General features: G+C 36.8%; 1 protein-coding gene across 1 annotated transcript in view; it reads left to right on the top strand.

The window, feature by feature from the left end:
- Positions 1–12,279, top strand: part of SMC5 (structural maintenance of chromosomes 5) — a 41,006-nt gene extending 28,727 nt beyond the window's left edge. Inside the window, exons 17-24 of the mRNA XM_064405351.1 lie at positions 102–224; positions 3,102–3,227; positions 3,806–3,901; positions 4,254–4,358; positions 4,569–4,688; positions 7,548–7,727; positions 7,818–7,913; positions 10,601–12,279. Of these exons, the coding sequence (XP_064261421.1) occupies positions 102–224; positions 3,102–3,227; positions 3,806–3,901; positions 4,254–4,358; positions 4,569–4,688; positions 7,548–7,727; positions 7,818–7,913; positions 10,601–10,741 (987 nt within the window). The 3' untranslated portion in view covers positions 10,742–12,279. The remainder of the gene's footprint in view (positions 1–101; positions 225–3,101; positions 3,228–3,805; positions 3,902–4,253; positions 4,359–4,568; positions 4,689–7,547; positions 7,728–7,817; positions 7,914–10,600) is intronic.
- Positions 12,280–13,008: the final 729 nt, after the last annotated feature.

The following is a 13,008-nucleotide window of genomic DNA, read 5'->3' as shown; positions in this document are numbered from 1 at the left end:
GATTGTATGCTATGACTAAAAGGATGGGTAGTTTCTAAAGCAGTGATTATATTCGTTTTGAGTCTGGTGAAAAAAAACCTGCTTTGTTTTCCTGTGTGCAGAGGATTGTACCATTGAACGTCGTCAAAGTAGATTTGGCTTTTCAGATGACCAGGGTGACTGCTGAGAAGAACAGACTACAGTCAGAGTACAAAGAAGGAACTGTACAGCTAAGAGCTCTACAGGTACAATATTTATGAATATTGGAGTATCTACTATGAAAATATTTCACTCAGAGCCTTTATGCTGTTGAAGAGGATGCTTCTGTGTCTTTGTTTAGAAGTCGCTGTTAGTACTGCTAAATATTTAGCCTTGATTTCTGTAGTTTGACTTCAGCCTCTTCATTTAAAGCAGAATAGTAGCTTTGCCATCCTCGATTAAGACAGCTGTGAAAATGTGCCATTTAGTCATCTTGTCCCGGATCTTTTTATTGTAATAAAAAGTCTGTGAAACGGCTAGGTGTTACTTGAAGGATTACTTTATTCTGAGTCTGTACATAAATGAGTAGCTCCAACCCACATGGAAAATACAAGCTCAAGATGGACCAGAAGGTGCAGCAGCATAATAGAGCTATTTTACCATTCTTTCATAGCTCATTTCTTCATGCAGTAATAAATGGTTTTTTTGGAGGACAGAAAAGAGACTGAATTATCCTTTTCTTGATATGTCTTATTAGGAAGGTATGCTCTGTTCAGGTGTAAAGTCAGAGGAGTTAGTTCCACAGCAAGTACACATTTCTAAGAGTAGAGGACACTGTCATTGCTCGTGGATTGCTGCAAGGGTCAGTTTTTGTATTGTGTAGTAGTACAATCTTTCAATGCACTCGGGAATAAACTGTCAAAGTATAGGGTGGCAAGTTGGGGATTTTTCCTTGTCTTTCAAGAGTTCAGTCTACTATAAGCTAGTAATTCAATTTGATCATAAAGACGAAAGTAAAAGTTAGAAAGCAGTTTAAAAGGTAGTGGATTGTTTTTTTTACATGGACAGGTACTTCCAAAAAGAATGGTCTTAGCATGTAGTTAGAAAACCACTCAAGTTATAGTTACCATCGCTTGCAGGAAAATTAGGCACATGAGAACTTTTTAAGAAGAGCAGAAAGTAACTTGAACACACAGATGAAGTCCAGCATGTTACTTAGAAAACCATTGTTATATAAGTTCTTACCCATGATGCATCTTTTACTCAGTTTATCAAAGTTCAGTGAAAATCATTTAATTGCTTGTGCTCAGTAAGGGGTAAGAAAGTATAACAAAGCCATGAACCTCATGTCAGTAATGTGTATTGTCACTGGGAAATGCATGTAATGCCTCAAGTTGTTTCTGCACACATCGTCATCATTTAGCAAGAGGTTTGGGCTAGTACATAGTTAGATGCCTGGTCAGATCAGTAGACAGGAATTGTTATTTGTAGCATTCTAACAATTTCTTTTAAATTGCCTCCTTACTAGTAAAAGATGTGTATGAGTCAAGTGGAGTGCCATTCAGGCCCCGTCATTAAACCAGCATGAACATTAACATTGCCACATACTTTCTGATATATAGAAGAAATAAGGAATCAAAGCTTGTATATTTATATTTGTCTAAATTTTATTTTGCATGTGGGCATTGACAGTAAACTGGCAAAGTTGAGTGAAAATTGACTTGTTGAACCATCAGTGCATTTATTCTAGTACATGCTTGATAGTAACATCAAATATCTATTGCTTTCTAGTTTTTCTGTCTCATACTGAAGTTCCTCCTGCCAACTATATATTTTCCTCTTCACTGAAGAATTTTACTTACCATAGCTTGGATCAGGCATATTCAGTCTTTTGAATATTGAATCTGTATCAGATTTTAAGTGCCTACAGATCAACTTGAACTCTTGTTTCATGCAGCTCTGCAGACCTCCCTTCGAGTGAGAGCTCTATACACAATTAAGAACTAAGATTCCCCACTTCAGTTGATTCAGAATTGATTTGGGCTCTGGAAATGATCAAACACATGATCAAACACAAAAATTTATGCTTCTTGTAGAAAAAAAAAATGGGTGCCTCTCACAGTATCTTTTGCCTTCCCTATCATGTCAAAATATTTCAGATGAAGCCATTTGACTTTTATATTTGTGGGATCAAAAAAACTATTACAGGGCATATGTAGATATCCAATGGAAAGTAACTATTGTGCTGTACAATAGCATTTATGCTAATTCAGTATAGCTTGAGATCTTGGCTGGAAAGAAAAGAGGGGACATCCTCCCTTTACTGTTTCATCTGTACAGCTCTAATGCCAGTACTCCATTTCCCTCCTCTGCAATAGAAGGGGTGGTCTAAAAAAGTCCTCTTGTAAAAATTTTCCAATCTTTCTGAAAACACCAACTCAGTATAGAAAAATATTTTTACAGTGCATTTGTGGAGATTGTGAAATGCTTATCTGTAATGCAGAGAACTTTTTCATAGTGATTAGTGGAGAGGGAGGGAAGAACCAGTTTTTTTGAGTTGATAGCTGTTGAGAACAGGTTACTAACTCTTGTGAGTGTGAGAAGATTACTAATGATCTTTACTACTGCTTCTGTTGTGTTTAGTAAATAACAATCAGTTACAATTCCAGAAAGTAAAGACAGTGACTGTGACTATCAATGTCTGTGTCCTATTTTTAAAACTGTGAAACAAGCATTTCTCTAACTGTATGATTTCAAATGAAAACTGAAATTTTTTCACCACTGGAGGGCTCCTATATTTAGCTGAAATACACCACAGTAAAACTTGGGAAGAAAACTTGTGCGTACTTGAAGTCTGCATGCACACTTGTTAATGTGAGAGGAAAGAAATTTAGATATTTCTGAAGAACTTGCTTTTGATCAGTTTACCTTGCCATCTGTTGACTTAATGAGCAGAGATGTATAATGAGTTTTGTTAGTTGAAGCAAATTGTTTTGGTATTTTAATAGTCTGGTTTCACCTACTTTTTCTGCTTCAGATGTGGTTTATTGTTAGTGTGCTAGAGTTAGATCTGGAAATTCACAATAATACTAAAAAAAAAGATGGTGGTGATTTTTGAAAATATTTTTTAATGTTTCTAACAGCAACGTTTTCATGAACTGGATAATAGGAAGCAACTTCTTTATGAGAAGTGCATGGAATTGATGAAACAGGCTCGACAAGTCTGCAGATTGGGTCCAGATCAAGGTTTTCCAGAAGAATTTAAAGTTGTATGTACAAAAAGAAAATTTTACTTATCTCTTGAATTTCTAACTTCTTCTGGATAGAATAATGTATATTTTTTTTAATTAGAAGGCTTGTAGTAAAGGATTATGTGTACTTCTTTTACTGTGGTTAGCCTTTTAAACCACTTGAGATATCCTTTGACTACCACTTTCTTAGGTGCACAGAGGAGAGAAAATTAGACCTGTGATTTCAATTGAAATCTACAGTCTCATGTTCAGAGAAATAAATAGATGTCATATTTTTCTACCTTCCTGCTCTAATGGAGCAACACCAAAGAACTGAGGTCTGAACCCAGCTTCTTAGAAGTATTCATTTGCATGGCTTATCTAGCGTAGTCCATGTCTTACACTGAATCTCTAAGTGTCTATGCCTACACAATTTAGGCAACTAAGGAGCAGCTGATTATGTATCTTAATTATGTAACAGCACTTCCAACCTTCTTTTCTCTGTCCAGAAGAGTTAGTGGGGGAATCTTGCCCTTTTTTTTTTTTTTTTTTAAAGAAAACTTGAGTCCTTCATTAGTATTGCTTTGTTGTAACATGTGCAGTCCTTTGTCTTGTAGGCATTTCAGACTCTTCCAAACACATTGGAGGAAATTGATGCTTTTCTGAATGAAGAGAAAACCAGGGCTTCCTGTTTCACAGGCCTCAGTGCTTCGGTATGTTCATTGTTTTCCTTCCCCCTCTACACACGTTGTACTTGTTTCTCACTCTGTGCTAGATCTCTTGGTATAATAAGCTAGACAGTAAGAACAATGTGCTGTAAATGCCAGATTCTGCATCTACTCAGTTTTAAAGTAGGTTCTTTAAAAAAAAATGATACTGCAATAATCTGAGAGAAGCAAAGCTTTACCGTTTCCTTGCTTTAAAGTTAGAATCTGTCTTGTTTAGTGTGCAGTGCAGTAGTCTGTGTTATTGTGTTTGAACAGTATCGATGCAGTGTGTTATTTTTACAGTCAGGGTTACAATTGGTAAATATTTTGCGGACTGCTTGTTTTTTTATTCTGGCAGGTTGTTGAAGAATACAATAAGCAAACACAAGAAATACAACAGTTAACAGAATATCTAGAGGAGAAGAAAAATGAGTTGAACAACTATAAGCAAAACATTTCACAGGTAATAGCTCAAGTTACTTCTGTATCATTATTATAATTCTATGCCGTTGTAGGAATGTATGTACAGAAATAAAGGGTAACATTTCAGATTGTTTTGAGTGTAAACTGAGATGCTAACTTCCCTAATTATGAAGTGTTTTCAGTGTAAATGCTATCTCCAAGGGAAAATTCAGATCTTAAATTGATTTTACATGGGTATGTCTGCTTTTAGGTCAAAGAAAAGTGGCTAAACCTCTTGAAAGTGATGATTGAACAAATTAATGGAAAGTTCAGTAAGTTCTTTAGTTCTATGCAGTGTGTTGGTGAAGTTGATCTTCATATGGAAAATGAGGTATGATTGATTTTTTTTCATATAACATTCATATTTTCTTCCATAATTATTTGGGCATATATTGCTAAAGAGAAATAACAAGTTGTCATGTGGAGATTTTTTTTTAAAAGCACTGAACTTTTACTCAATATTTTCAGTTTGTTAGAACTGACTTATCAATCTAATTGAAGGCAAGTGAGTCTTTATCCAGATGACTAGGACTTCATCTTCTGACTTTTGGAATAGGTCTGCAACTTACAAAGCTTGGTTAGAAACATTGTATTTACTCAGCTGTCACTCAGATTTATTAAGTTCATTATTTAATTCTGAATTTTCAGCTAATTTTTATCCTCTATTATCATCCAAATGTTCTGTTATTAGGTGTTGAATTGATTTGGTTTTACTCGTAGTTTCTACTTAAGTCTGAGGGCATTTGATCAGTTCTGAAAGCATCTGTCATTTGGCCCATCCTGTTACCTTCTCAGTAACTTCTATAGGTAGAGTTTACCTCTGGGGAAGAGTTTAAAGCATCAGTAGAACTTGGAGAGAAGTATTCAGTGCAATGAACTGGAGAGGGAAATTTGATAGTTTGTTTTAAATGGATCACTGAAATTATGATGTCAAGACTTTCATATGTTAACACATAGACTACACAATAGTGAAAGTTGACACAATCTTTTTCTGGCTTATATTTTTTTCTTGTAAATTACTCAAGCAGCTTTTCTTAAAATAGCAGTGGCAGTTACTACTCAGAGCAGAAGAGTGACTGGTAAGGCTCTTTATATGAGCTGCATAAAAGTGTTTACTTGGGGACTAGTAATATGAAAAAGTAGAACATTAAAACATACACTTTTAAGGTCTTTTGATAGTTACTTTGACAAATCTATATTATACAAAATCTGTCTTTTAGATAAAAGTATGTTGAAAGAGAGGACACAGAAGGAACAATGAAGCTATTTAAAAGCAAAAGCTGTGTGGAGTGCCTTTCTGAATCTCTTCTTTGGAAGGTCTTGCTTTTCTGTAGCAAAGATGTCACAAATAGTTTTCAGAGATTAGCTAGCAGTACTGTGCCAGTGAGTAAAATTTCTTTCCTGAAGGGATCAATGACTACAATCTAGGAGGGTGGATAATCTGTTCTCAAGTTTGCACTCCTTGCTGTTCTCTGGAGGAGAATCTTTTGCCTCACCTGTAGATAAGAAGAGGGAGACTCTTGAGGTAGACTTAACTTTTTATTAGAGATATTTCTGTGACACTGAAGTTCAAGCCTCTGTTAGTCTGCCTTATAGGAATCTTGAGACCTGTGGATGTCCTTGGTGACACTACCTGCTGTCACCAATGGATAATAGGAGGAATTGGTGGAAGTTCTTTACAGAAAAGGTGATTAAGCATGGGATGGACTGAGGAGGGAGGTGATGGACTCACCATCCCTGGAGATGCTTAAGGAGTGACTGGACAGTGCACTCAGTGCCTTGGTCTATTTCCCAGCCTGGTGTTCAGTCATGGGTTGGGCTCTGGTCTCAGAGGCCTTTTCCAGCCAAAGTGACTCTGTGATACTGTGTGAAACACTTCACTGGGTTCTTCCTTAACATTCTAGCAGAAGCCTCTGGGAGCAGTCTGACTTTCCTTGGTAAACATTTAGTAGCCGGAATTTGTACTGCTGGCCATGATAACCCTCACACTGCTCACATCACAAGGAGTTTTGAGCATCATTTTTGTCAGGTTTTTAAAAATCTTTTCAGCTATGCAAACTGGCATTCAAAATAGTGTGGCAGTAGTCTGATGCCATTGTGGCTGTGTTTCACAGCAGTCTTTTTAATTTGGTTTCCTAGACTGTGTCTTCACTTTTTCAAATCTACTTTTGCCAATGCATCTGAAATCAAAGTGGGCTTAGAGACCTTAGATTCTGGGGTTAATTCCTCCTTACATGAAATTGTAATCAGAACAACTCACAGAATCACAGATAAGTTGGAAGGACTCAGAAGGGTCATCAAGTCCAATTCTTAAGGAAATTGCCCATACAGGGACTGAACCCACAACTTTGGTGGTGTTAGCGTTGTGCTTTGACTAACTAAGTGAACTCAGTGGCCACTGAACACAACTTCAGGAATCAGAGAGAGTCCTCTGAAGATTTCGTTTTAGTCTTAAGCATGAATGTATTTCATTGCATGGTCCTTCTTTTGAGCCACATGTGTTATCCTTGTATTTTGGTATTTACCTCGACAGATCTATATTATACAAAAACTGTCTTTTAGATAAAAGTTTGTTGAAAGAGAGAACACAGAAGGAGCAGTAAAGCTATTTAAATGCAAAAGGTGTGTCAGCTGAGGCTGATGACAAGTTTCACTTTCCTGTTAAAGAAAAGCCAGCATTGGAATCCTTATGCGTGGTTTTCCCATTGAAGTATGAAAAGAAAATGCCTGTCCTGATGGATTTTGAGCTGCTTGCACTTGAAGAGGTTCAGATTGGTACACAACCTACACACACACCATTACTCCACTGTTAAAATTGATAGTATCCTAAGGCTTTTTTTCCTGATTAATGGGATTTATAGGGGCATTGCTTTCTTCTTATTCTAGCCAAGATTTTAACTATCCTGTTGGTGTTCTTACTGTAAATAAAGCCTTTCTTAACAGCAATTAACAAATCATAGGAAAGGGAATGATATTGGAAATTCTGTAGCAAAAGTAGACAAAAGCAAAGGAAAACAAATGAAACAGGATTAATATATATAGATGAACCAGAGTTAACATTGATTTGAAGTTGAACCTGACTAGTTGGTAGACCCATGTACATTTGTATAAATGTCCTTTAGTTTGCCTGTAATCGTAAAATAAGTTATAATAAAAAGAAAATGAGTTTAAAAGGTACTGGCTTTCACAGGAGGAGTATGAGAAGTATGGAATTCGCATTAGAGTCAAATTCCACAGTAGCACTGAACTTCATGAATTGACTCCATATCATCAGAGTGGAGGTGAGAAAACTGTTTCCACGATGTTATACCTGATGGCTCTGCAAGAACTCAACAGGTGTCCTTTCAGGGTTGTTGATGAAATAAATCAGGTGAGAATCAATAGTATGGTATTGCTCTTCCTGTATACAGATGCTTATGACATAGTGGAGAGAACAGACTTTTTTTTTTTTTCTTTTCAGGGAATGGATCCAATGAATGAGAGAAGAGTTTTTGAAATGGTTGTGGAAACTGCTTGTAAAAAAAGAACATCTCAGTACTTCCTTATTACACCAAAGGTGTGTAGCAGAAAATGAAATAGGAAGTTTCAAGTGTAGGAGAATGGGATTTGGTGTGATAATGCACCAATAAACACTGTATAACTTACCTGTATTTTGCCTAAGAAATTTGGATTTAAGAGAGTATTTGTCCATTTAAAGGACAGTCAGGCAAAAATTCAGACAACTTAGACCAAGGCTCATCTCCTCAGAAACCTGCTCTGGATTTGTGGCCCCACTGGAAGTATCATGTGTTAGCCACCAGTGGACAGGGTTACCATGGAAAAGGCTGTAAAAGGTAGTGCCTCTAGCTAACACAAAACTCACACTGTAGCAGAGACCAATTTCCAGAAAAGTCAGATGACGATACTGGAGGAGGAGCAGGCTAGTGCTGTTGACATCAGAACTAGAAGAGTCCCACATGATTACTTGAATAGTTTTCCTGTATTAATCTGAGATGTAGAGGCTCAGAAAAGATGAGATCTATGCTCTGAGAGTGACCAGTTTAATTAATCTTCGGTCAAAATGTAAAAAAAAGGCAGTTGACTTACCAGTCAATGCAGTGATGCAGTGCCAGGTCTTTAAAGAGTTAAATATTGTGGCTGTCCACCTGCACCATTAACAGAGACTAATGTTATGTTGAGCTTGAGCCAAGAAAAATTTAAACAGTATTACTTGCACACCAGGGAGACAAGCAATCACCAGGTGTGCTGGTTTTCATGTCACTCCTGTATCTCTTTATACACTGTATTGTAGAAAATCTGGCTGGTATGTCCTGTTTCTTCAGTAAATATCAATTGAAGGGTCTGAGTAAGGCCACCTCATAGCATTTACCTTACTTGAAGAAGATGGAAGGTAATGCTTCTTGTTCCTTCTGATCTTGCAGTATGCTTACCTCCATGCAGTTTGGTCATTTCCTGACCGCTTTACTACTTTGTTGTTCTGTTATCTATTCTGTTGTTCTGTGTCATCTATTCCCTTTTGTCTTCTTGTGATTCCTCTCCTAATTGAATCAGGTTTTCCATCAGACTGTCCTACTTAGAGAAAGAACAGAATGATTTGGATGTTGAAAGATAGATAGCTCAACTAACTCTAATGCTTACTAAATTTAAGGAGTTGTAGAAAATTGCTGTCTGGGGTCCAGAGTCTTGTAAAAGTTGAGTCTGTTGTCAAATTACTAAGAATAGAGACAGGGAAGAACTGAGTATGCAGAAAGATTAAAATTAAAATCAGAATTTTAAAAGTCTCCGAACTTTAAAAAACAGAAAAAGTCAACATGATGGTAAGAGGAAACTTGAGGACTATGTTGCAGAATTATTCAGCAACAAGAGACAGGGTTATGAAGAGGTAGCTGAAGATATTCTTTGCTCCCCTTCCCTCCACAAGCAGGGGACATGGCAAGTTGCAATGGCATGTCACGAGAAAAATCAGTGAGAGAGCACATTGTGTAAAGGTTTTGTTGATTGAGAGTGTTTGTGTGGGCTGCATTAGAGGATAAGTAAAAAGGCTGCACAGGGTGGGCTGAGAAGGCCAGACTCTGCTGTTCATGGCTTGCCTGCAGTTCCTGAGCCCCTGCTATATGTCACCACTTACTAGAGAGGGTGACAGTTTGTTGTACTAAGCCAAGTTCCATATGTGTACCCAGTGGATACGGGAGAAACTGTGACCTTTTTTTTCAGTGTGTTGATGCCTCCCCTGGTTGTATTTTTAAGCCAGCTCCAGAGGGAAGGGGTATAAATTAATATGCAGTAAAGTTGATTAGGAATACTGTATTTTGAGTAGTTGTGATTTGCTGTCATAATGAGTAGATGAACTGAGTATGTTCTTAGAAGTGGCTTTGAAAATTAGTATTTTTAATAGAAATCTGGGGAAACATTTATTAAACATACAAATAACTTCCATGTTGGGAGTTAATCCTTTTTTTGCTGTAAAGTGGAATTCTAAATAATCTTAGGTTAGGGAAATTTTATCGAAAGCAGGATTCATTTCAGTGCAGACAAACATAAAATCTGGGAAAAATCAGCATCTGGTGAAATGCCTAAATGACTAGGGAGAGGAAGTGACAAGTTGAACATCAGTAGCAGGTAAATTATTCCATGTCATCCTGAGCACTGCTTATAATCTATGGTTTGCTGCATGACATCTTTGTCTGCTGGGCTTGTGTTTGGCATGATTTGGATCATCGTAAGTATCCAGCTTTGGCTGTTACACTTCAGAAAAGTAGTACAGGGTGCTGAAATTACTCCAGAGGGTAGCAGTGCAACTTCTAAGTAATTTTGACTGTTCTGAGTTTTCACTAATGGAAATTGCTTGACTCAGAGAAGCACGAGACATAGATTTACTTGGTTATAATTACTGTCCCCTGCCCTGCCCTGGGGGAAAAAAAAGGAAAAACATTATTCTGTGCCCACAGAGGAGTGGAGTTATTCTCTGGATAGAGAAAAAAGCAATGAGATCGATGGCTGCAAGAAGATACGGATTAGATACAAAAATTTTCTTCTAATAAGAATAGCGATGCATGGAAATTGGATGAAGAATGAGTCCCTTTGAGGGGGTTTCTAGGAACAAATACACTTCATTTGTCAGGTTGTAATCCTAGTATAGTGATATTTTTGAGATCTAAGGTTTTTCATAGATCTTACTCAGTTTTTTTAATATAATGGGGAACATCTAGCTATTCTGTCTTTGGTTTCTGTGTTTTTCACCAGCTCCTGCAGAATCTCACTTACAATGACAAGATGACTGTGCTGTTTGTCTACAATGGACCTTTTATGCTGGAGACGTACAAATGGAACATAAAGCAGTTTAAGAGACGGCAACGGCACCTTTCAAGCATGACTGAATCCTAATTCTACAGAAGTATTTTATATATCTTTATTGAAACATCTGGCTTTCAAGAATTCCGAAATTGTCAAAGAGGAAAACCAAAAAATTGATAATTGAGAACTTTGGTTCTTAAAACTTATACAAATGTTTGATAGATTTTAAATGCGTGGTTTTCTTTCATAGTGGTCACTTTCTCCAAATAACCTACTCTTCTCAATTGTAGGTTTAAATAAATTTTTAATTTTTGTTTTCTATTCTATCAGTTAATGCAGCATCAGAAGTGCAGATATTTTTTCTAGTTTATCCTGGATTTATTCTGTGACTGTTGTGTTTTTAGAGGTTGGGGTTATTTTTTTCCAGAAATTGGAATTTACTTTTGGTAAATAATTTTACTTTACCACACATGTAGGTATTATCCAATTTCCCTGTTGAAATGCAATTTTTTAAAATTAATTCAGGTGATCTGTAGAAAAAGAATGGTTTTCAATCATTTGTTTTGTAAAAATAAACCTGAAATTAATATAAATAATATGATTCTATGAATATATTATTGTTGAGTAAATAGTTCCTCTCAAAATTAATAAATAAATATAGTAGCATTTCGTTTTATAGTGCTCAAATTACAAGGTTTTTCTAGCAAGTCTCTTGGTACGGAGGCTAACAGAATTTCAGGTCTTCCTCAAACAGTGAGCCTAGTGAACTTGCAGAAGTAAAACTAAGCAATATATAACTTCTTGTGTGTTTTTTTAATAAGTAAAACTTATTACCTTTTTGGTGATAGAGAAAACAGTGCTGCATATTTGACATGAGGTTTAAACCCAGGACGATTTTACAAGGCGTCAGCTGCATTGAAGTGATTGTACAATCAATTCTTTACAACAGAAAGCCATAAAAAATGTTTAATAGAATGTTTGCCATAACTGTTAAGCATTTGGAAATGCAGGTTACAACAGAATGTTGAAGACCTAAAATAAAGTCCTGATTATAAAGTTACCTATTAAATAAGTAAAATTCAACAATTTGATGTCTGCTTTCACTGGGTGTTCTTCTTAACAGCATCCTGGAAATGACCTTTGCTAGTCAAGTTGGTATTTCAGGCTTTGATATTCACACATTCAAAATAAAATAACCCACTATAAAATATGAGGAATCTGGGAGGCTTTTGGTATTAAAGGGGAGGAAATATTGTAATTGTTCCTTCAAATAGGCAGATGAGCCATCAGTGCAGTAGAGAACCACACATTCTTGTTACTGCAGGCCAGTGTTAGTCAGTGGAATTGTCTGACTGTGAAGTGAGTTCCTGGAATAGTTTCTATGATGATTAGTGTCCCAACACAAATACTGAACAGAAGATACAAAAGTGTGGAAACTCAGGCTATGATCCAGAGTTAATTTGGGCAGCAGAGTATCTTTGACATAATTGAGGCTACAGGCCTATCTGTGTCCATTGTATTCAAAGATCTTGGTTTTAGAAATATTCTTCAAAATTTCTGTTATCAGGAAGTTTGTTGCTGTTCGTTTTTGTAGCTTATTGTTGTTTGCAGTAAATAGTTCTTATCTCTCCGCTTGTGATCTTTGCCTTTTGTGCCTTCAGTTCTCCTCTACAGCACACTCCATCCGGAGGGGAAAATGGAGCAATAGAGAGTGGTGTCGGGTTTGGAGTCTTGAGAGGGCAAAAACTGGGGAGTACCATTCCTAAACCAGGACAGATTGGCACAGTGTCTGATGGGAGGTGTCTGACAGAAGAGCTACAGCATGGGAAGCAGGGGAGGGGGACCCTTGGCACTCTAGCTTCTCTGTAAATAACTGAACCAGAATTACTCTCTTCGCTTGTGACTCACTAAAACACAGTGTTCAAAATTACTTTTCCTAGAACTTTTTTGTTCTGGAAGCACTTTTCCCCCCATTCCTTGCTAATTAAGAATAAAGCCACGATTAAGTACACTATAATTTCTGAGAGAAAGGATATGTGGAAGGCAGTTAAAGAAAAATTTATATACATAAATATGTCTGCCTATACATCTGAAAATCATGACACTTTCTTATGCCATTGCTCCTAGGCTAGGCTTGCCAAAAGCCATGCTTCCAGGAGGCTCTGGAATTGATACAGTGTCCTTTGCATATTCCAATAGCTTGGGTGAAGAGCACTTTTTTGTAGCAGGGTCCGATCTAGTAGTTGCTATAACCTCATTTTACTTTGATGCTAACTTCAGCCACTGACAAGGCTGAACTAGTAGGGAGAGCAGAGGTGAGTGCAGAAAGACAATATTTTTAGCCACTGAAAGCTTTT

Source organism: Passer domesticus, chromosome Z, assembly GCF_036417665.1.
Source record: "Passer domesticus isolate bPasDom1 chromosome Z, bPasDom1.hap1, whole genome shotgun sequence".
NCBI lineage: Eukaryota > Metazoa > Chordata > Aves > Passeriformes > Passeridae > Passer > Passer domesticus.
Note: the sequence above shows the minus strand (reverse complement) of the source record. Positions and strands in the feature narration are given on the sequence as shown.